The following is a 24,255-nucleotide window of genomic DNA, read 5'->3' as shown; positions in this document are numbered from 1 at the left end:
AGCCTGCGCGTCCGGAGCCTGTGCTCCGCAGCAGGAGAGGCCACAACAGTGAGAGGCCCGCGTACCGCAAAAGAAAAAAAAAAACAAATGTCAGAGCTTTCTCTCCTGGCCAGGAGGTGGTAAGTGGAAGTCAGAGGCAACAGGAGAGCCCAGGTTGGTGGGGGCATCCACGGAGGATGCCAATTTCATGAAGCCACCAAAGGTGAGCAGAGCTTTCATTTCTGGCTTCAATTACCACTGAGGTTCTCCTAAACTAACTCTACTGACCATAATTTCATGGAGTGTTTTGAAGACAGCACTTGAGGCAAGAAAATAAACCTATCTAAGGAGGTTCCAGCTCCATTCAGATGGAACTACATCTAGGCTCTTTTTTCCTAACCTGGTATGAGCACATTTTTCTCACTTTATATTAATCTCATAATTGGTGAAACTATTTAACTTTCCTTGGTTGGAATCACATCATCCCCCTAACAGCTAGAGTTGACAAGCACTTCATAAAGCGTACCTCCATGATTTCATCGAGTGCAGATTTCTTCTTCTTCTTTTCTTTTGACTGAGCTGAGCTCTGGGAAGATTCCTTCCGTTTCACCGATGCTGCATTCCCTACTGTCTTCAGAGCACTTGGTCCCAAAGAACTGATGGGAAGAGGAACCGTGCTGTTAACAAAAACTGTGCAAAGTCGTAGGCTTTATAATGTGCAAAAGGAACAACACAGAAGAAATCTGTTATATGGTTAGTTTCCAACAGATTAGTCAGAACTACGAAGGGCGTGTCCATCACTCACAGGACCGGAAGCACCGTGAGAACATGGAACCCTTCCTGTCCCCCCACCTTCAGTTAGTGCCACTCTATCAGTGTGGCTGAGTGACGGATGACAGCATTGGCTTCAGGGTTGGGGCCACCAGGGTTTGTTTGATCCTACTTTTGCTGGGACCTTGAGCAATTAACTTTTCTAAGCCTCATTTCCTCACATATAAACGGGGAGAATAATGTGACCCAACTCTAGCTCAACCGTCAGGATTAAGTTGAGATGTTTGTAAAACAGCTGGTAGAAGTCCAGCACATTGTTACCAGTTCTATTTCTTTAAAGCAAAGGTATCAACATCCAATTAAAAATTTTTTTATCGTTCCCAATTGCCTAACGTCATCAGTATACATTCTAAGTTTCTGAGTGCCATCATAAAATTGTCACCACAGGCCCCAGAATGCCATCCCTGATTTATTACGTATACTTGTCCTTCTGAACAATTTGCTATTGACTGAGCCATGCCCTGTGCTTCAAGCTTCTGCAAATCTGCAAATGCCTCTTTTATACCTAAAATAGTCTCTCCATTTATCTCCATTTGTTGAACGTCTTTAAGATCCATTCTTCATGAGGCTTCTTGGAATTTGTTGTTTTTGAACCGCCATAGCACTTTGGGGCAGGCATCCCACTCCACCTGGTATATAATCATTTGTATATGTGACTCCTCTCTCACAGGAGGGGAGAGAACATATATATCCACATATATATATATATATATTTTTCCCCCCTGTAAAGTAGCAGTAACTATCTTGTGACTCAGATAAAATAGATGCTCCATTAATATTTGCTGACTCACTGAATATTATCAGTCTAATTACTTAATTTGTCATACTTGTAAAATACAAAGAACACATATTTGCACAAAGCTACCATGGAAACAAGAAAAAAAGTGTGATTAATAGAAAATGCAGTAGAGTTAATATTTTCCACTATTTGGACCTTTTCTTTCAGGCATTTAAAGGCAGCATTAGCTTTATTAGCAGCCGGATGACTGTAAGGACTTCCAGTGGAGCCTGCAGTCGACTGAAATCCCTGCTTCTTATATGCGGAGGCCGCAGGTCAGGACTCCCCCACCCTGTCCTCATGGAAGCCATTCTCTCTTTATCCAACTGGAAGGCTTTAAATTTACCCTTGCATCATTTCACTTACTAGGTTTTGTCCCATAGTTCAATCCTCTGACATATGTTTAAGTTCTAAGGTTTGTGACAACTGTAAATAATATACATTGGTTGTGAACAGATTAAGTCCAAATAAAGATAAACTCTTCAATGGGCTACTCAAAATAAATATTCCTTAGAGTTAAATGTACGTTGAGCTAGGAATCCACTGAATTTAGCAATAATTCCAGATCATAAACAACCACAATATGTCTATAGAAATAGGCACTAATGATCCCAGCAGAAGGGCAGTTAGGATTACGTGGCTGTTTTGGGGTCTAGTAATTACTTCTTCCTTACATGTTCACAAACCACCTATTTCCTACTATAATCACTAGGAAAAGCTAGCTACTATTGGGTTCTGAAGATTTTTCTCCACTTTTAGAAAAAACATTTGCTTATTTTTCTGCTTTCTGCATCTTCTCACATTCTCCGTGATTCCTCAAATTTTATCAACAGTGAGTCGTCAAACACATCGATAAATTATTCAACATTTTGGTATTTGTTTCAGCTTGGAAATTTAACCCAATTTAAAAATGGGCAATAGACAATTCTCCAAAGATCTATAAATGGCCAGAAAGCACATGAAAAGATGCTTAACATCACGAATCATTTGGAAACTGCAAATCAAAACCACAATAAAATACTACCCACACTCATTAGGATTGCTATTATAAAAAAATACAGAAAATAACAAGCACTGGCAAGGATGTGGAGAAACTGGAACCCTTGTGTAACTGCTGGTGGGAATGTGAAATACTGCAGCTGCTGTGGAAAACCCTTTAAAAGTTAAACACAGAATTACCATACAATCCAGCAATTCCACTTCCAGGTAAATACCCAAAGGAATTGAAAGCAGGGACTTGAACAGATATATGTACACCGATCTTTGGAAGAGCATTAATCACAGAACCCAAAGGTAAAAACAACTCAAATGTTCACCGACAGATAAATGGATAAACAAACTGTGGTCTATATATACAGTGGGGTATTATTATTCAGATTAAAAAGGAACGAAATTCTGATCCATGCCACAACATGGAAAAACCCCGAAGAGCTTATGTTAAGTGAAAGAAGCCAGACACAAAAGGACAAACACTATGATTCCACTCAAATGAGGTAGTCAAATTCATAAAGACAGAAGAGTAGAACAGAGGTAACCAGGGGCTAAGGGGAAGTGTAGTGGGGAGTTATTTTTTAGTGGGTTCAGAGTTTCAGTTTTGGATGATGAAAAGATTTGGAGATGGATACCGGCGATGGTTTCACAACAATGTGAATCTACTTAATGCCACTGAATTGTATACTTAAAAATGGACCATTTTATGTTATGTATATTTTACCATACAAGAAAACTAAACTGAACAGGAAAAATAAAGTTTTCTATTTCGAAAATATATTCAGCATTACTAAATGATTAAAATGTGAGAATCATCGGGAATAAAAAGATGAACAGAATAGCCCATCAGGATCTCATGATGTAGTGGGAGAACAGATACGGAGGGCATTCCAGGGAGAGAGAGAGCAGTAGATGCAAACGACGGTGAGACCACAGAGTGCTTAGGAGACAATTGGCTTAGCGGAGCTGCGGTGCAGATGGCAGGTGGTACACCTGTAAACATAACTAGAGGTTATCATATAGACGATATTGCCAAAACCCTTTAACAAGAGAAAGACATGATAAGATTTGACGTTCAGAAAGGTCCTTTCTGCTTGTGATATCAAGAATCTCTAAGAGGGACTTCCCTGGTGGCAGACTGGTTAAGGATCTGCCTGCCAACATAGGGAACACGGGTTCAATCCCTGGTCCGGGAAGATCCCACGTGCCGCGGAGCAACTGAGCCCATGCACCACAACTACTGAGTCAGCGTGCCACAACTACGGAAGCCTGCGCACCTAGAACCCATGCTCCACAACAAGAGAAGCCACCACAATAAGAAGCCCACGCACCACAACGAAGAGTAGCCCCCACGTGCAGCAATGAAGATCCAACACAGCCAAAAATTAATTAATTTTAAAAAAGAATCTCTTAGAGCTAAAAAGAATAAATGAAAAATATAAAGAATGTTGATGAGACATGATGAAGGATAGTATTCTAGAAGATTAATAAAACAGATAATAAGTTTGAATATCTAGTTGAAAAGAATATTCTAGAAAAACAAAAATTATACAAATGATAAAATTGAGAGCTTCCCTGGTGGCGCAGTGTTGAGAGTCTGCCTGCTGATGCAGGGGACACAGGTTTGTGCCCCGGTCCAGGAAGATCCCACATGCCGTGGAGCAGCTAGGCCTGTGAGCCATGGCCACTGAGCCTGCGTGTCCGGAGCCTGTGCTCCGCAACAGGAGAGGCCACAACAGTGAGAGGCCCATGTACCGAAAAAAAAAAAAAGAAAATAGTCAATTTGTTTCCAGCTTTGCTTTGTATGATATTTAATCTTACACCAGCTGCTGTACCAATAATGCCCCTCCAGCCCAAAAAAAGATTCTAGGAGAAAGGTGAGAGATTGAGACAGGGTCAAATGAGGTTAAAATCAAGGCAGGAAATGAACAGTAACGGACTGGAAATGGAACGGAAGACTTCTAGAACAGCCCTAGGATTCTGTTTTCAGTAACTGGAGTGGGCATGTGTGCAATTAAGAGACAGGGAAGGGCTTCCCTGGTGGCGCAGTGGTTGAGAGTCCGCCTGCCGATGCAGGGGACACGGGTTCGTGCCCCAGTCCAGGAAGATCCCACATGCTGCGGGGCGGCTGGGGCCGTGAGCCATGGCCGCTGAGCCTGTGCGTCCGGAGCCTGTGCTCCACAATGGGAGAGGCCACAAAAGTGAGAGGCCCACGTACAGAGAAAAAAAAAAAAGACACAGGGAAGCCACACCGATGTGGAGTTACTGAGCTGATGAGTTGTGGCCCAGGCAGTGTTATTCATGTGTATGAACACAGCTGGAATCTTCATCAGTTACCTGTCAGACCGGGCCCAGTGCCAAGCCTTCCTGGAGACACGGAGGTGTGTGGAGGCCAGGCTGTGCCTGGAGACGGGAAACCAAAGACAGCGTGTGGCTGACAGGGTCTTGGTGCTCTGGTTGGGTGTCAGGCCTGAGCCTCTGAGGTAGGAGAGCCAAGTGCAGGATTTTGGTCCACCAGAGATATCCTGGCCCCATGTAATCTCTATAGGCGAGAGCTCTCCCAGAGATCTCCGTCTCAACGCTAAGACCCAGCTCAACTCAACGACCAGGAAGCTCCAGTGCTGGACACGCCATGCCAAACAAGTAGAAACACAGGAACACAACCCCACCAATTAGCAGAGAGGCTGCCTAAAATCATAACAAGTTCACAGACACCTCAAAACACATCACCGGATACAGTCCTGCCCACCAAAAGACAAGATCCAGCCTCATCCACCAGTACACAAGCACTAGTCGCCTCCACCAGGAAGCCTACACAAGCCACTGAGCCAACCTTACCCACTGAGGGCAGACACCAAAAACAATGGGAACTACTAATCTGCAGCCTGTGAAAAGGAGATCCCCAAACACAGTAATTTTAGCAAAATGAGAAGACAGAGAAATATGCAGCAGATGAAGGAGCAAAGTATGAAGAGGAAATAGGCAGTCTACCTGAAAAGAACTGGGAGTAATGATAGTAAAGATGATCCAAAATGTTGGAAATAGAATGGAGAAAATGCAACAAATGTTTAACAAGGCACTAGAAGAACTAAAGAGCAAACAAACAATGATGAACAACACAATAAAGGAAATTAAAAATTCTCTAGAAGGAATCAATAGCAGAATAACTGAGGCAGAAGAACAGATAAGTGACCTGGAAGATAAAATAGTGGAAATAACTACTGCAGAGCAGAAAAAAGAAAAAAAAAATGAAAATAATTGAGGACAGTCTCAGAGACCTCTGGGACAATATTAAACACACCAACATTCGAATTATACGGGTCCCAGAAGAAGAAGAGAAAAAGAAAGGGACTGAGAAAATATATGAAGAGATTATAGTTGAAAACTTCCGTAATATGGGAAAGGAAATAGTCAATTAAGTCCAGAAAGTACAGAGTCCCACACAGGATAAGTCCAAGAGAAACACGCCAGGACACATATTAATCAAACTATCAAAAATTAAATGCAAAGAACAAATATTAAAAGCAGCAAGTGAAAAGCAACAAATAACATACAAGGGAATCCCCATAAGGTTAACAGCTAATTTTTCAGCAGAAACTCTGCAAGCCAGAAGGGAGTGGCAGTACATATTTGAAGTGATGAAAGGGAAAAACCTACAACCAAGATTACTCTACCCAGCAAGGATCTCATTTACATTTGACACAGAAATTAAAAGCTTTACAGACAAGCAAAAGCTAAGAGAATTCAGCACCAACAAACCAGCTTTACAACAAATGTTAAAGGAACTTCTTTAGGCAGGAAACACAAGAGAAGGAAAATACCTACAAAAACAAACCCAAAACAATTAAGAAAATGGTAATAGGAACATACATATTGATAACTACCTTAAATGTAAGTGGATTAAATGCTCCCACCAAAAGACACAGACTGGCTGAATGGATACAAAAATAAGACCTATATATATGCTGTCTACAAGAGACCCACTTCAGACCTAGGGACACATACAGACTGAAAGTGAGGGGAGAGAAAAAGATATTCCATGCAAATGGAAATCAAAAGAAAGCTGGAGTAGCAATTCTCATATCAGACAAAACAGAGTTTAAAAATAAAGACTATTACAAGAGACAAAGAAGGACATTACATAATGATCAAGGGATCAACCCAAGAAGATATAACAATGGTAAATATTTATGCACCCAACATAGGAGCACCTCAATACATAAGGCAAATGCTAACAGCCATAAAAGGGGAAATCAACAGTAGCACAATAATAGTAGGGGACTTTAACACCCCACTTTCACCAATGGACAGATCATCCAAAATGAAAATAAATAAGGAAACACAAGCTTTATATGACACATAAAACAAGGTGGACTTAACTGATATTTATAGGACATTCTATCCAAAAATAGAAGAATACACTTTTTTCTCAAGTGCTCATGGAACATTCTCCAGGATAGATCATATCTTGGGTCACAAATCAAGCCTTGGTAAGTTTAAGAAAATTGAAATGGTATCAAGTATCTTTTCAAACCACAATACTATGAGACTAGATATGAATAACAGGAAAAAACCTGTAAAAGTACAAATACAAGGAGGTTAAACAATACACTACTAAATAACCAAGAGATCACTGAAGAAATCAAAGAGGAAATGAAAAAAGAAAGAACCTAGAAACAAATGACAATGAAAACACGACATCCCAAAACTATGGGATGCAGCAAAAGCAGTTCTAAGAGGGAAGCTTATGGCAATACAATCCTACCTCAAGAAACAAGAAAAACCTCAAATAAACAACCTAACCTTACACCTAAAGCAATTAGAGAAAGAAAAACCAAAAAACCCCAAAGTTAGCAGAAGGAAAGAAATCATAAAAATCAGATCAGAAATAAATGAAAAAGAAATTAAGGAAATGATCGCAAAGATCAATAAAACTAAAAGCTGGTTCTTTGAGAAGATAAACAAAATTGATAAACCATTAGCCAGACTCATCAAGAAAAAAAAGGGAGAAGACTCAAATCAACAGAATTAGAAATGAAAAGGAGAAGCGGGCTTCCCTGGTGGCGCAGTGGTTGAGAGTCCACCTGCCGATGCAGGGGACATGGGTTCGTGCCCCGGTCCGGGAGGATCCCACATGCCGCGGAGTGGCTGGGCCCGTGAGCCATGGCCGCTGAGCCTGCAATTCCGGAGCATGTGCTCCACGACGGGAGAGGCCACAATGGTGAGAGGCCCGCGTACCGCAAAAAAGAAAAAATAAGAAGAAGAAAAATAAGAAAAAAGACAAAGGAGAAGTAACAACTGACACTGCAGAAATGCTAAGGATCATAAGAGCTTACTGCAAGCAACTACATGCCAATAAAATGGACAACGTGGAAGAAATGGACAAATTCTTAGAAAAGCACAACCTTCTGAGACTGAACCAGGAATAAATAGAAAATATAAACAGACCAATCACAAGCACTGAAATTGAAACTGTGATTAAAAATCTTCCAAATGACAAAAGCCCAGGACCAGATGGCTTCACAGGCAAATTCTATCAAACAGTTAGAGAAGAGCTAACACCTATCCTTCTCAGACTCTTCCAAAATATGGCAGAGAGGAACACTGCCAAACTCATTCTATGAGGCCACCACCACCCTGATACCAAAACCAAAGATATCACAAAAAAAGAAAACTACAGGCCAATATCACTGATGAAAATAGATGCAAAAATCCTCAACAAAATACTAGGAAACAGAATCCTACAGCACATCAAAAGGATCATACAGCATGATCAAGTGGCGTTTATCCCAGGAATGCAAGGATTCTTCAATATACGCAAATGAATCAATGTGATACACCATATTAACAAACTGAATGAGAAAAACCATATGATCATCTCAATAGATGCAGAAAAAGCTTCTGACAAAATTCAACACCCATTTATGATAAAAACTCTCCAGAAAGTAGGCATAGAGGGAACTTACCTCAACATAATAAAGGCCATATATGAAAAACCCATAGCCAACATCATTCTTAATGGTGAAAAACTGAAACCGTTTCCTCTAAGATCAGGAACAAGACAAGGTTGTCCACTCTCAGTGCTACTATTCAACTTAGTTTTGGAAGTTGTAGCCACAGCAATCAGAGAAGAAAAACAAATAAAAGGAATCCAAATCGGAAAAGAAGAAGTAAAACTGTCACTGTTTGCAGATGACACGATACTATACACAGAGAATCCTAAAGATGCTACCAGAAAACTACTAGAGCTAATCAATGAATTTGGTAAAGGAGCAGGATACAAAATTAATGCACAGCAATCTCTTGCATTTCTATACACTAATGATGAAAAATCTGAAAGAGAAATTAAGGAAACACTCCAATTTACCACTGCAACAAAAAGAATAAAATACCTAGGAATAAATCTACCTAAGGAGGCAAAAGACCTGTATGCAAAAAACTGTAAGACAATGATGAAAGAAATTAAAGATGATACAAACAGATGGAGAGATACACCATGTTCTTGGATTGGAAGAATCAACATTGTGAAAATGACTATACTACCCAAAACAATCTACAGATTCAATGCAATCCCTATCAAACTACCAATGACCTTTTTCACAGAACTAGAACGAAAATTTTCACAATTTGTATGGAAACACAAAAGACCCCAAATAGCCAAAGCAATCTTGGGAAAGAAAAACGGAGCTGGAGGAATCAGGCTCCCTGACTTCAGACTATACTACAAAGCTACAGTAATCAAGACAGTATGGTACTGGCATAGAAACAGAAGTATAGATCAGTGGAACGGGATAGAAAGCCAAGAGATAAACCCATGTACGTATGGTCACCTTATCTTTGAAAAAGGAGGCAAGAATATACAATAGAGAAAAGACAGCTTCTTTAATAAGTGGTGCTGGGAAAACTGGACAGCTACATGTAAAAGAATGAAATTAGAACACTCCCTAACACCATACACAAAAATAAACAAAATGGATTAAAGACCTAAATGTAAGGCCACACGCTATAAAACTCTCAGAGGAAAACACAGGCAGAACACTCTATGACATAAATCACAGCAAGATCCTTTTTGACCCACTTCCTAGAGAAATGGAAATAAAAACAAAAATAAACAAATGGGACCTAATGAAACTTAAAAGCTTTTGCACAGCAAAGGAAACCATAAACAAGACGAAAAGACAACCCTCAGAATGGGAGAAAATATTTGCAGGCGCAGCAACTGACAAAGGATTAATCTCCAAAATATACAAACAGCTCATGCAGCTCAATATCAAAAAAACGAACAACCCAATCCGAAAATGGGCAAAAGACCTAAATAGACATTTCTTCAAAGAAGATATACAGATTGCCAACAAACACATGAAAGGATGCTCAACATCATTAATCATTAGAGAAATGCAAATCAAAACTACAATGAGTTATCACCTCACACCGGTCAGAATGGCCATCATCAAAAAATCTACAAACAATAAATGCTGGAGAGGGTGTGGAGAAAAGGGAACCCTCTTGCACTGTTGGTGGGAATGTAAACTGATACAGCCACTATGGAGAACAGTATGGAGGTTCCTTAAAAAACTACAAATAGAACTACCATATGACCCAGCAATCCCACTACTGGGCATATACCCTGAGAAAACCATAATTCAAAAAGAGTCATGTACCACAATGTTCACTGCAGCACTATTTACAATAGTCAGGATATGGAAGCATGCTAAGTGTCCATCGACAGATGAATGGATAAAGAAGATGTGGCAAATATATACCATGGAATATTACTCAGCCATAAAAAGAAACAAAATCGAGTTATTTGTAGTGAGGTGGATGGACCTAGAGTCTGTCCTACAGAGTGAAGTAGGTCAGAAAGAGAAAAAGAAACACCGTTTGCCAACACATATATATGGAATCTAAAAAAAAAAAAGGTTTTGAAAAACCTAGGGGCAGGACAGGAATAAAGACGGAGACATAGAGAATGGACTTGAGGACACACGGAGGGGCAAGGGTAAGCTGGGACAAAGTGAGAGAGTGGCATGGACATATATACACTACCAAATGTAAAATAGATAGCTAGTGGGAAGCAGCCACATAGCACAGGGAGATCAGGTCGGTGCTTTGTGACCACCTAGAGGAGTGGGATAGGGAGGGTGGGAGGGAGATGCAAGAGGGAGGGGATATGGGGATATATGTATACATCTAGCTGATTCACTTCGTTATACAGCAAAAACTAACACAACATTGTAAAGCAATTATACTCAATAAAGATGTTAAAAAAAAAAGAGAGGGAAGCCCAAAGGAAAAACAGAAGTGAGAGCTGAGTAATCTTTGTTCCAGCAATGGGGAAGCAGGGCTTATCTTTGTGCCTCACACAGCCTAAATTATCCATTTTTGATATCTAGATCACTTAGTTAATTCTGGGTTTTAAATATATAAGAGATATTAATCAACAGGAAAATAAATCCGAACCTCTAAAAAAATATACCATAATTTCAGAAAAAGAAAACTTAGATAGTCTCTCCATTGTATTATCTGCGACACTATTTTCACATTATTATAGACAGTTGAGACTGAAGTCACAGAACTTGGTCAAATAAAACTAATGTTTTTACTAACAAAATCACAGTTTGGCGTAGGGATGTAATAGGCTGAATAGCAGACCCCCAGAGCTATCAGGTCTTCATCCTTGGAACCTACAAATGTTACCTTATTTGGAAAAAGGGTCTTTGCAAATGGGATTAAGTTAAAGATTCTGAAATGAGATTGTTCTGGATTATCTGGGTGGGCTCTAACTGCAACCACATGCATCCTTTAAGAGGGAAGCAGGGACTTCCCTGGTGGCACAGTGGTTAAGAATCCGCCTGCCAAAGCAGGGGACATGGGTTCGATCCCTGGTCCAGGAAGATCCCACATGCTGTGGAGCAAATAAGCCCGTGCGCCAGAACTACTGAGCCTGCGCTCTAGAGCCCGCGAGCCACAACTACTGAAGCCCGCGCGCCTAAAGCCTGAGCTTCGCAACAAGAGAAACCACTACAATGAGAAGACCGGGCACTGCAACGAAGAGTAGCCCCCGCTTGATGCAACTAGAGAAAGCCCACATGCAGCAACGAAGACCCAACACAACCGAATAAATAAATACACACATAAAAAAAATAAAATTAAAAAATAAATTTAAAAAAAGAGGGAAGCAGAGGGGGATGACACACAGAGGGGAAGGTGATGTGAAGATAGAGCAGATATGCAACCCAAAGCCCAGGAATGCCTGCAGCCATCAGAAGCCGGAAGAGGTGAGGAACAGATTCTCCCCAGAGACTCTGGGGGGAGCACAGGCCTGCAGACACGTTGATTTTGGCTCAAGGATACTGATTTCAGAACTCTGGCCTCCAGAGACAGAATCAATTTCTGCTGTTTCAAGCCACCTAGTTTGTGGTAACTTGTTACAGCAGCCATAGAAAACTAACATAAGGGCGATCAATTTGAGGCCCAGTGGGACCAATCTCAACATTCATCTACACTTAGGAATAACAAATAATAAAGGAAAATAGAAACACATAAGGGTCCAAAACTATATGGCATGTGTTAAGATATACTCCAGCCTGTCTTCCTGGTCATATCACAGCAATATTTTGAAAAGAAATTTTCTTTTCAAATATATCATATATAGAACCCAATTCACCAATTTCTTCATGATAGCTAATACAGATGTTACTACTGAAACACTTTGATCAAAGTTAAGACAGCTGGCAAGTCATCCCGAAGCAGTTAGGCACTGCTGACTCAGACTGCCCGTCTCCCTCAATTCTCCTAGACACTTACTTAGCCATGCAAATAACCATTAGCCTGTAAACCAAAAAAAAGAAAAAAAAAACTCGCAGAAACAAAAAACTGAGTTAGGTTAAATAAGCACCATGTAGAATATTAAGTAAAACAGCAAATCACCCAGCTTAAAACTAAATTCCAGTAGATACTGAATATACAGTGCCCTTCTGAATATCCTGTCTGAGTTATCTTTCACCTCCATAACCAAACTGCATGCACTGCACATCACAAGTATGCACAGATATTTGGTGAAAGAATATATGAGAACTGCAAGAGAAGAGAACATGAAAAGTACGTAGAAATACCTGACTATGTGCCATACCAGGGCTTGAAAAATTGCAGTTGAGGGCCAGATCCAGTCTGCTGCCTGTTTTTATAAATAAGATTTTATTGGAACACAGCCAAGCTCATTCACTTACGTATCATCTATGGCTGCATCCTCACTCTGAGAGCAGAGTTAAGTGATGACAAAGACACATGGCCAACAAAGTCTAAAATATTTACTATGTGGCTCTTTATAGAAAAGGCTGGCCAAGTCTTGCTCAGTACCACACCATCTAGAAGGGAAGGCAATTATTACTGAGTGTCTACTAATGCACTTATATTCTACCAGGTGCTAAGGAGATAGTTGAATAAGTTAGTCTCTGTTCTCAGAAAATCATAATAGAGCAGGTAACACAACAAGTGTGTACTCCAGCCAACAAACTCGATAGTGGGCTATGACAGAACACTGAATAGTATTGCCGTAGCACAGAAAGAACCTTGAAGTGGAGAAGCTTTCAGGGAGAAGTTAATGTTTACCATGTGAAGCATTTAATGAAAATGAGCTTTTCCTTAAAAGATAGAATCAGCTCATCATAGGCAAATAAGAGAAAAACCAGTTCCTAAGAAAATAAAACAATCATTAAACAAAAAGGAAAAAGAGATGAAAATAACAACCAGAAAAAAAAAATAATTCACAGTACTGCACCTTTTAAAATGTAGTAATCAACATTTCATCAAAATTTTCAGGTTCTAAGATACCTGTTCACATAGCTCACCTTGATTTGGAAGATGCTCCTCCCGAACTACACGCTCCTTTATTCAAATTAAATGTAACTGGAAGAAAAGAATTGGTATTCCATATGTATTTCAGGAAAATTATAATAAAACATCAGATATAATAAAACAAAATTATAATACAAATTATAATAAATATCACAATGCAGCTACGTAGAAATTCATGGACATTTTGAATACATGAGAGCTGGAATGCTCCTACCCAGAGATCATAAACTCCTGTAAAATATACGGGACTGATGCTTACAGAGCTGGGAAAGACCATCATATGATGTAGCAGACAGCCTTGGCCACTTCCCCACTCCACTGCCCCTCTCTCCTTGGTAACAGGAATCCAATTTTGTTTGGGTGTCCATACCCCTCACGTATGGCTTGGAGGATGCTATGGTCTGAAGGTTTGTGTCCCCTCCCAAATCCAAATGCTGAAAACCTAATGCCCAAGGCGATGGGACTAGGGGGTGGGACCTGTGGGAGGTGATGAGTAAGGCTCTTTGGTCTAAACCAATCAAAATAATTCCACTCCCTTTCCAAGTGACTGTTTTTGAGGTGGACATGTGATACAGTCTGATCAATGACATTCAAAAGGAAGTCTGCTGCTGGGAAGAAGGTCTTCTAGGAAAAGTTTCCTTGCTCACAGGGGACTCCAAAGGACAGAGATGCTCTCTGTCTTCTTCTGGACAATATGCTGGGTCTGCATATGACGGCTGGACTGCTGGCAGCCACCTGTGTCCAGCTGCTGATAGTGTGGCATCTGGAACCATCCTACCTCTGGGACTCTTGGCATGGCAAGGTAGTTCCTTATTGTTTAGGCTCATTTTACTCAGTCTGGTTACTTGTTGCTGAGGGCATTCCATCCAATTCATTGTTATCACCTTTTCATTTTACTGATGAGAATAATCCAGACAGATAACACCTCTTGCTCCCAAACATGTCGCTAGTTTTTGGCAGGGCCAATACAAAAGCATCCATACTAAAAAAGGAAGAAAGAAAAGTAAAACTACCTTTTTCTTCATCATTTTCTCTGCTTAATTCCGTAAAAACAGGGACTTCCTTTAAAAAACAAAAGTTTGAAGGTTTGGTTCACAACTGCGTTTACCATCAATATTCAATAGTCCTTAATTATGACTTGCTACCAAAAATGGTTAAGATACTAATTAAGAAATTATATGTATTGCAAATATTCTCCAATAAAGAATTATTCTATGGGGGAAAAAGTAGCTTTTCTGTACCAAACTGTAGAAGTTTACCTACATTTTTATTTCTATTACAATTTAAGCAGGAAACAACAACATAAAGCAATAAACTCTAGGAATCTCAGCTAGAGGATTACTTTAAACAGCAAAATCTTTCTCTTTTGTAGTATGTTTTAGTGTAATGAGCAAGGGTCTAAGACTAACTCGAAGACGACTGTGTATAAAATCCTCCTCTGCCACCTATGAGCCTTGTCATCTCGGTCAATCTCATCATCTCCCTGAAGGCTCAGTCATTACATCTTTAAAGTAGGGATAACCTACATATTTAGAGTTATGGTAAGGGTTAATTAGGATAATATAAATAAAACACTTAGCATAGTGCCTGCTGTAGTGTTTGATAAATGTTAATTGTTGTTACTACTGATAAATAAGAAGGATGACCTTGAGATCTAGCTAAAATATTTTGTTAGGTAATGTCCATATAGGATTTCACAAAGGAACACAAAAGAACATGATCTTACTCTGAAAAAACTGATATGTTTAAATGTAGAATGAGGAAGCACTGATCAACAGAATTTCCCCTGCTTTTTTGGGTAAAGATACTGTTTACACCTGAAAAGTACAATTAACTTGAAGGTTTTAGCAATATTAAGCTAAAATGTTACAGAGCAATAATGTTATTCCAAAAAGTAAACCTCTTTCCTCAGTACAAGGTGTGAATCCTTTGTGATTTCCACGATAGGAAGTTATAATTTTTTCTCTATTGAAAATGAAGATTTAAATTTTTAAAAAGCAAGAGAATAAAAAGCTTTCAGTCTTAAGGAGTTTAAATTTCACATATACAGCAGTTTAAACACCGTTCCTGTTTTAATTTAATGTAGAAAACTCCTAAAAGATTGTGTGACAATATGCATGCTAATGTAAGAAACGTAACACACACTCACTCTCTCACTTATCAAAGAGTTCAATCAACATGGTACAAAAGTTGATTCACAAAGTGATTCTCACTGATGTCTTAATTCTCATCGCCTGCTACTTCCTGCATCACTCTGTACTCAACGGCTCATACAACATGTGCTCCACAATGATCAGAGCAGCTGTACTCATAATAGCTAAACACTGGAAACAAGTTACAGGCTTCTCAACAGGAGAACGGATACATAAATTGTATTTTATTCGTAAAATGAAATACATCAGTCAAAAAAAAAGTGTGAAGCACTGATAGGAAAGGATGTAGACGAACTACGCATACGGAACATTATGGTGAGCTAAGGAAGCCAGACACAGAGAGAACAAACTGGATGATTCCACTCCTACGAAGTTCAAGGGCAGACTAAACCAACAATCAATAGTATATCAGAACAGTGCTTTCTTCTTAGAGGACAAGGAATATTATTTGGGAATGGGCATGAGGGAACCTTCTAGGATACTAGAAATGTTCCATACCTTGATCTGAGTGGTGGCTACATGGACTACCTATCTATTGATCCATCCATCCATCCATCTAAAGACACATACATATGTGAAAGTTCATCGAGCTGTAACCTTAAGATTAATGCACATCATCCACTTTACTTCATGTGTGCTACACCACAATAAAAAGTTTTTAAAAATACTAAATGGCTAGTAGTTTCACATACACACTAGGCTGTATTTTCCTGCTCACACACAACTTCTAGTATGTAAGCTCCTTGAGGGCAGGGATTTTTATCTTTTGACCACTGGCTGTATCCCCAGTGCCTAGAACGCCTGGCACACAGGAGGTGATCAATAAATGTCTGTTGAAATAAATGCCTTGATCTAGTTATTCTAACACCTGAACCAACTTTATCATGCTTCCCCTTCCCCATCTACCTGGATTTTACCCATTAATTCCTCAAGACTCCTAAGCCTAGGGGATGTATCTACCTCCAAATATTCTAGGTCCTCCCCAGGCTGGAGCAAGTGCCAGCCCTCTGTGTGCTCACACACTGTGTTCATCCCCAGCACTGCATTAATTATAATCAGTTGAAACGCTGTTTATGTCTTTGCCACTAGCTACTGACTCTATTTTAGAGATGAGGAAACTGAGGTTTAGAAGATTCCATAATTACACAAACTTGTGAAGTCAGTAAGTCAGGAATGGACCCAGGTTTGTCTCAACTCCACAGCCTGGACTTTGATACCTGGCTGTGCTCTTTCTCCTACAAAACTCGTTCAAGGCTTAAACAAACAAGCGATTTTGCTTCTTCAGACCTTTGTCTATTGCCTCTCTTGATGATGCCCACCTGCTCTCTCCCCTCCAGACCTCTTCTCACTTGTTCTTGAATAAATTTGGCAGTTTTTTCTTCGTCGTCAAGGTCCTGCTTCTTCTTCTTCTCTAGTTCCAGCTGCCGGCGGATCGTCTCAGGGTCCCTATCTATATACTGAATATACCAGCCTTTTGGTGTTTCGTCCACTTTGCACAAGCCTTAAAAAAAGTAATGGACACCATAATTTTGAATACAATCAAAGCTGAAAGTACATCTAAATGTGGTCTCTCTCTGCAGTATTTACTCATTCATTCAAATACACTCATTCAAACACACTCAGATACACAAATTCATACAGCACGTGAATTTTCCATATTTACAGTTAGTGACATTTAGACTTTAATTGGAATATTTTATCTCTTTAAAGAGAAAAGAAATATTATTTTGATTTTTGACTAGGTTGAGACAACACATTTAAACAAGGAAAACATAAAAAAAGCATTATCTTGCTTAGTAATTATTCAACTGTCTCTAAGTACTTAACATCCACTGAGTACAGGATATTCTGCTAACTTAACCAAGCAGAAATCTTCCCCAAAATGGAATAAAGAAACACACTAAATAACTAATACCTTGATACAAAATGTCTTTCCCTGTTCTTTTCCTGAACTTTCCATCCTATTAGAAATGGAAAAAGAGGCAGCAAATTTAAAAACTGCCTTAAGAAGGGGTAACCAAAGTTTCCCAAAGTGCAATGAAAGTAGGGGGAAAAGTGGAAGAGGACGGGTACTGGTCCTTAACCTAACGAGCAGATGCTTCAGGGATGCATCTTTGCACTGTTGAAAGAATCACTCCAGACGCTCTTACGCACCTGCAGCGCACAAAATCGATCCTGGAAGATGATGCTCCTCTCCACCAGTTTCTACTTGCCCTACTCATCCTCTTTTTCATAAATGTACACAGAAAATATGATCATTCTCTCTCTCCCTGCAGTGCAGCCATATAACAACTGCTCACATCATGTCTTGCTCTTACCTTCTCTGCCCAGCCACTTAGTAAAATCTGTCAGCGTCTCCCACTGCGTGGCGTTCATGTGGATATGTTCTCGGTGGCTGATGTACTCATTGTAAACGATGTTGTTGTGAACCCTCTTGGTTCCTAAGAAGAAATTAGGACACTGCTGAGCCTGAGCAGATGATGAGATTATAAAGTCATTATGGGCACAAGACTTAAGATACTTACCAAAGCGTCTCCTGAGAAGTTCTAGGAAGTCATTTCGGAATTCCCTAATAAAGCAGGAAGGGAAAGCGTTAAGGTAATGTCTACAAACAAACAGCATCACCTTCCTGAAATTTAAGCCATCGTATAGTTTGCGTGAGCACATGATATATAAAACATCTACGTGAATATCTGTTCCGAACCTTGGAAAACGGAACAAGGGAAAAATCCTGACAGATTACAGCTTTCAAGAATTAAAGTTAAAAGTCAAGTTGGAACTTCTTGTCTTGGTGAAGGTGGCACAGCAAAAGTGACCACACATCTTTGGAGGAGATTCTTCATGGAGTCTCAGTGCTACTGAATGTGGCATAATCATCCCATTCTATTGATAATGAAACATGAAGTTGGCACTTAATGTGTCCCTCTGAGCTGAGCACACTGTGTTAAGTGACAGGTAAACATAGTGAATAAAGATATACATTCTGACCAAGACGTTTACAGGTGAAGAGCAAGAGAAGGCCGTTCCCATCTGGCACAGAGACATGAAAGCATCACCTGATATTTGAGAAATGACAGACATATAGACAGTAGTTATTTCAAATTAAGTGCTCGGTAGACATTTTCTCAAAAACAAACAAAGTGAACCTGTCAGGTCAAGAAAAACAACTGACGGTATTTGTTGCCAATGGTAAAATTTGAGCTTTCCAGCAAAAAATGTGAATTCGGATAAACGAGTGTCTGCCACCATGAGTGTGACATACTTCTCAATACCTGAAGATGTTTCAGACAGCACTGAGTTGACGTTAGTGAATATAATTTTAGGATATTGCATAATAAAATGTATCACCGTTCAGAATTTCAGAATACCTGTGTAACTCAATGAAGCAATATTTTCTGAATGACTGATGTGTGATGTTACAAAACCATGCATGGGTACAAGATCCACTTAAAGTAAAAGATCACATGGATTCTAATGTCACAGAGTACAGAAGGTTTGCTATATGGTTTCTGATTCCACATTGCAACTAACCTTTAAGAAACTACCACGCCATTGTGTTTCAGTGTAGTATCACAGAAGAATAGCCAAAATTATGTGAAAAGGCTACTAAAATACTCCCCCCCGCCCACAGATAACTACACATCTGTGTAAAAGCTGGACTTTCTCTAAGTATTTCAATCAAGCAACATTTCAGAAGAGAATAGAAGCAGATGTGAGAATACAACCGTGTTCTATGAAGACAGACACTGAAGAGATTTGCAAAAATGTAAAACAACGCCACTTTTATTTTTTTGTGTGCTGGAAAATATAGTTAATTTTCACGTAAAAATGTTATTTTAACTGTAATAGGCTTATATTGTGATTTTAAATGAATAGTTTTTTTTAATGTCTCAGTTTTAATCCCTAATTTACAAGCTATAACCCACATAAACAAAAGTCTTTGGGGTTTAAGACCAAAAGGTCTAAAACCCTGGAAAGAAAGAAAGGGATGGAGGCAAGACTAAATATTAATTGTAATAATAATAATTAACAGCTAATATTAATCGTGTACTGACCACTCTTCTAAACACTTTCAAAGTATTAACTCATTTAATCTTTGCATAACCCCATATGAAGGAAAGACAATACTTGAAAGATACAAAACCTACAGATGAGGGGACTAAAGCACAGAGAAACTGAATAAGTTCACCCAAAGTCACACAGCTCCTGAGTGGAGAAGCCCGGGTTTGAAGGACTTAAAGACAAGCAGTCTGACTCCAGACCTGTGCTCTTAGCCACAAGTGTTTTACACTGAGCGATGGTTTTTCATAGGTTTGACGTGAATGGAAGAAAGACTGATTTGTGAGACATACTTTTTTAACAATTCCACACAATGATAAACTGTCAAAACAAAAACTGAGCACAAAGATAATACAGCTATCACATTAACATGTAAGGAATAAACAGAGCTTCCAATATATCAAATATTAAGCATCTATTAAATGTCCAACTGAATAAAGCTTATGATATAAGGATGGCTTTGAGTTACTTACTCTGAAAAATAATCCATAAACTGCTGAGGATTTTCTGAAGCCAGCAGTAGTTGTCTCTGATGAGATTCGGACATACAATGACACTTAAAGCCATTCTACAAAAATGTAAAGGTAGTGGTTAAATCTTGATTTAGCTCATTATAATAGGCCCTAAATATAAGTATTTAATTAAATCCTAAAAAAGCTGCTCTTTGATGATAAATTGTAAAAAATAATCAAGTCACTGGCTGTAGGCACCCTATCATTCTAAAAAAATTTTTTATAAAGTTGAGTTTTGCAACCCTGCTAATCAAAGAATCCCAGAAGATTAAAGAGACGGGAAAATACTGCTTTAGAAAACAGACATTAGTAAGAAACATTACAGGGCACAGTAACAGAAGAGCGATTTTATTTTTTGACTCAATTTAACAAATTCCTATTGGGCACCTACTTCATACCAAGTGTTATGCAAGCGTTTCAAGGACTATAACAAAGTAAGATGGGTCATTAGTGAATTTCCATTAAGGAAACTATTTTCACTCACTTTCCTATACTTTAGCTCATTACCCAAAATACACTTGCATTTTATACATAAACCTTACTTTATCATACTAAATCTGTATCTTCTTCAGATGATTGTAAAAAACATGCAAATTTTGACTTTGTGTCTATTCTACTTAACATTTGAACCTGATTCTCCACTAGTAAGAGAAATGAAAAATGTGCCTCTCCTCTGTCTCCCCCATTTTGGTGAACAGCACTGTCCTGTACCGTCACCCAGGCCAGGACCAAGGACAGCATCCCAGAGTCCTCCACCTCCACTCAGCACTACGTCTACTCTGCCGTCCTAATAACTTACCCAGTCCCTCAGCTCAATCCCATTGCCACTGCCCTGATTTCAACACTCAGTCTTGCTTAGAGCAGTTTCCTAATCTTCAGTCTCCCACAGATGCCTACACAATTCTTGCCTCTTCTGTGCCCTACCTATGCATTACTCTTCCTTAACTGCATCTTAAAAGGAAACTTGATATCAGTCTCATAAACGAAAAACCAGCACCACTTTCCATAAATTACAAATAAATCAGTAAGATGAAATCAAAATAATGTTATTAAATTCTAGAAACTCAAGGGAGTGGATGGGCAGGAGGGGAATACTCCAGATCTGACCTTCCCCCCCTCAATCTTCCGGTATTAGAGACAGAGACAGGGGAGGGGGCTTGTAGGGGTCAGCTTCTCCTCCCCCAGGCAGGGAAGGGCAATGAACAGATGTGAGGGCAAACAGGTCAGAATCACCCCAAGTGTCATACTCTGAAAAGTAGTAATTAAAAGAGAGAATCAAACGTGTCTTCTCTTTCCCTGAGGAATTCTATTTTAGGATAACATTTGAGGATAACCAAATAACCCTAGTTAATGAGAAAAAGCTCATTTTTACAAAAGAATGGTGGTCAACAATAAATGTAAAAAGAACTAGAAAAATAACCACTTTGCAACTTCTAATGAAATAAGTGACTCAAGCAAAGATGTTAAAACACATGAGTAAAAGGCTGATGGGAAATTGGAGCTATGGGCACGATTCCACACTCCACTAGTATTTGTTACCGGTTCCCCCATAGTTACTTGCTCTTGCAAAGGGGAAAATATTACTTTCCAACATTACTTTACAGGCTGTCAACTGTACTCAATTTTCTTGGCACTACCAGACATCATGGGCTTCCTTATTTGATGCAATGTGATACACACAGGGTCACCTATCAAGGATTCTGCTCCCAAATATTTAACCTGAACCTAATCAAGCCTTCAGACCTAAGTTCCAGTTTACAAAAACTAAAAGAGTTAGAGAAAGAAGACGAACGACAACCACAAGAAAAGTTAATTGTTAAAGGGGGAATCCTCTAGGATCGTTACTGGCCTGGCCTCTTCAAGTCAATGTCAAGAGAAACAACTGAGGGGAAGGGAGGGAATTCTATTTTAAATTTAGAATTGAGAGAGAATTAAAAGTCCTAACACCCGACACCACAGAGATTTTTAGGGCAATGAAACTATTCTGTATGATACTATAATGGTGGATATTTGTCATTATAGATTTGTCCAAACCCACAGAATGTTCAACACCAAGAGTGAACCTTAATACAAACTATGGACTTTGGTGCTAATGATGTGCCAATGTAGTGTTATTGGTTGTAACAAATGTACCATTCTGTTGCACCAGGTTGATAGTTGGGGAGGCTGTACATGTTGAGGGCAGGGTGGGTACGAGAAATCTCTGTACCTTCTGCTCATTTTTTTTTTTAATTTTTAATTTTTTTATTTTTTGCTTTATAACAAATTAAATCAGTTATACATATACATATGTTCCCATATCCCCTCCCTTTTGCGTCTCTCCCTTCTGCTCATTTTTGCTGTGAACCTGAAACTGCTCTAAAAAATGGTCTATTTTTTTAAAAGTTCAAATAACCAAATCCAATGTATAGCTTTTGACTAGATCTGGGTTTTTTGTTTGTTTGTTTTTGTTTTTACTTTATTTTATTCAGGTATAGTTGATTTACAATGTTGTGTTAATTCCTGCTGTACAGCAAAGTGATTCAGTTTTTTATATATATATACATACATACATACATACATATATAATTCTTTTTCATATTCTTTTCCATTATGGTTTATCACAGGATATTGAATATAGTTCCCCGTTTTAAACAAACTGTTTTAAAAAGCATTCATGGGAACAACTGAGAAAATGTGACTATGGAGTATGCACCAGATGATATGAAGAAATATTTATTAATTTTGTTACGTGTGATGACATATATTATGGCTATATAGAAAAATATCCTAATATTTTAGAGGAGCGTATTTAAATATTTATAGGTGAAATACCCCGATGCTTGTAATTTACCTTACATATTTCAGAGAAAAGGAAACATGGCAAAGTACTTAAAATGTTAAGTGAAACTTAAAGCGTTAAATCTGGGTAGTGGATATATGGATGTTCCCTGTACTAGTCTCTAGTTTTCTGTGTAAGAATTTTACCTTGACTAGTAGTAAAGAGAACTAAAGAGAAATGAAAGAGAATAACTGTATCAGTGTTATTCAACGTGAGGCCCACCTAAAGTATCTCATCCCTCACTTGCAGAAACACTGGATTAGATTATTCCAAGTGCCCAGTGTTCTTCCTTTCCTACCCAATTCAATCTCCAGAGAAAAACGTGATCCTGTCACTAGCCTGCTCTCAATTTTTCCAGGTGCTTCATCATCCATCTAAATAATGGGGAAAAGTGTAAACTCCATAGCAGAGCAACGTTTTTTCAAGATCTGCTCAAAGAGCCCTTGAGCCACTTTACACATAATTCACTCATTTAAAACCCACAACAATCTTACAAGTAGGGACACTTACTATTCTCACTTTTCAGATAAGTGAACAGGCAGAGACAATGTGACTTGTCGGCTTCCTAATTCTGATTCTGACCCCAGAGGCCACATCTCACTCGCAATAACATCCTGGTCCTGGCACATGGCAGGTGCTCGATAAATGCTTGTTAGGTGACTAGTGTGCAAGAACTTAGTTCTCCTTTTTCATCTGATCCCGAAAAGAGGTGTACACCCTGATCATGTCTAAGAGCCACGTCAAGTCAGAGACGTCTGTTACTGTCACTCCCGGGCGTCCGGCTCGGTACTGTTCACCCCCCGTTTCTTGACGACTTGAGTGGTGTCACTTCTCCGAGGCCTGCAAAACCTTTTCTTACTTCATTTCTTTTTTGGGGTTAGACTGGGGAACAAGGAGGTGTCAAAGGCCACTGGTTCCCCGCCAGGACGGGGCATGAAGGGAAGGACGGCCCTACTGAGTTGAGTCCTTGACTCACCCTGCGCAGCCCCCACGACTAGGGACGGGAGACCCAGGCCCTCACCCCGGCGTCGGGGACCTCAGCCTGCATCTCCAGCGGGGTCCCTCCGGGGAGAGGAGGGGGTGGGCACGGGGCCGCCCCGGGCCCGCTTACCTCGTCCCGGCACTGCTTCTGGCACATCTGGCAATACCAGCGCAACTTCTGAAGCCCCTTGGACTTGATCCTGTTGGCGATGGCCTTAGGGGTAAGAAAATCTGATTTCCCCATCGCGCCCTCTGCAGCAACAAATTTCAGGAGCCCAGCGCCTGTTTAACCGG

General features: G+C 39.5%; 1 protein-coding gene across 1 annotated transcript in view; it reads right to left on the bottom strand.

Annotated features, from left to right (window-relative positions):
• The window catches only part of KIN (Kin17 DNA and RNA binding protein), a 37,607-nt gene extending 13,359 nt beyond the window's left edge, over positions 1-24,248 (bottom strand). The window contains exons 1-8 of the mRNA XM_081229216.1: positions 24,092-24,248; positions 20,121-20,215; positions 18,114-18,157; positions 17,907-18,029; positions 16,908-17,089; positions 14,449-14,497; positions 13,429-13,486; positions 506-635 (exon numbers count right to left, since the gene is read on the bottom strand). Coding sequence (XP_081085342.1) covers positions 506-635; positions 13,429-13,486; positions 14,449-14,497; positions 16,908-17,089; positions 17,907-18,029; positions 18,114-18,157; positions 20,121-20,215; positions 24,092-24,205 — 795 coding nt within the window. The 5' untranslated portion in view covers positions 24,206-24,248. The remainder of the gene's footprint in view (positions 1-505; positions 636-13,428; positions 13,487-14,448; positions 14,498-16,907; positions 17,090-17,906; positions 18,030-18,113; positions 18,158-20,120; positions 20,216-24,091) is intronic.
• Positions 24,249-24,255: the final 7 nt, after the last annotated feature.

This window comes from Mesoplodon bidens (genome assembly GCF_964165515.1).
Source record: "Mesoplodon bidens genome assembly, chromosome: 3".
Taxonomy (NCBI): domain Eukaryota; kingdom Metazoa; phylum Chordata; class Mammalia; order Artiodactyla; family Ziphiidae; genus Mesoplodon; species Mesoplodon bidens.
Note: the sequence above shows the minus strand (reverse complement) of the source record. Positions and strands in the feature narration are given on the sequence as shown.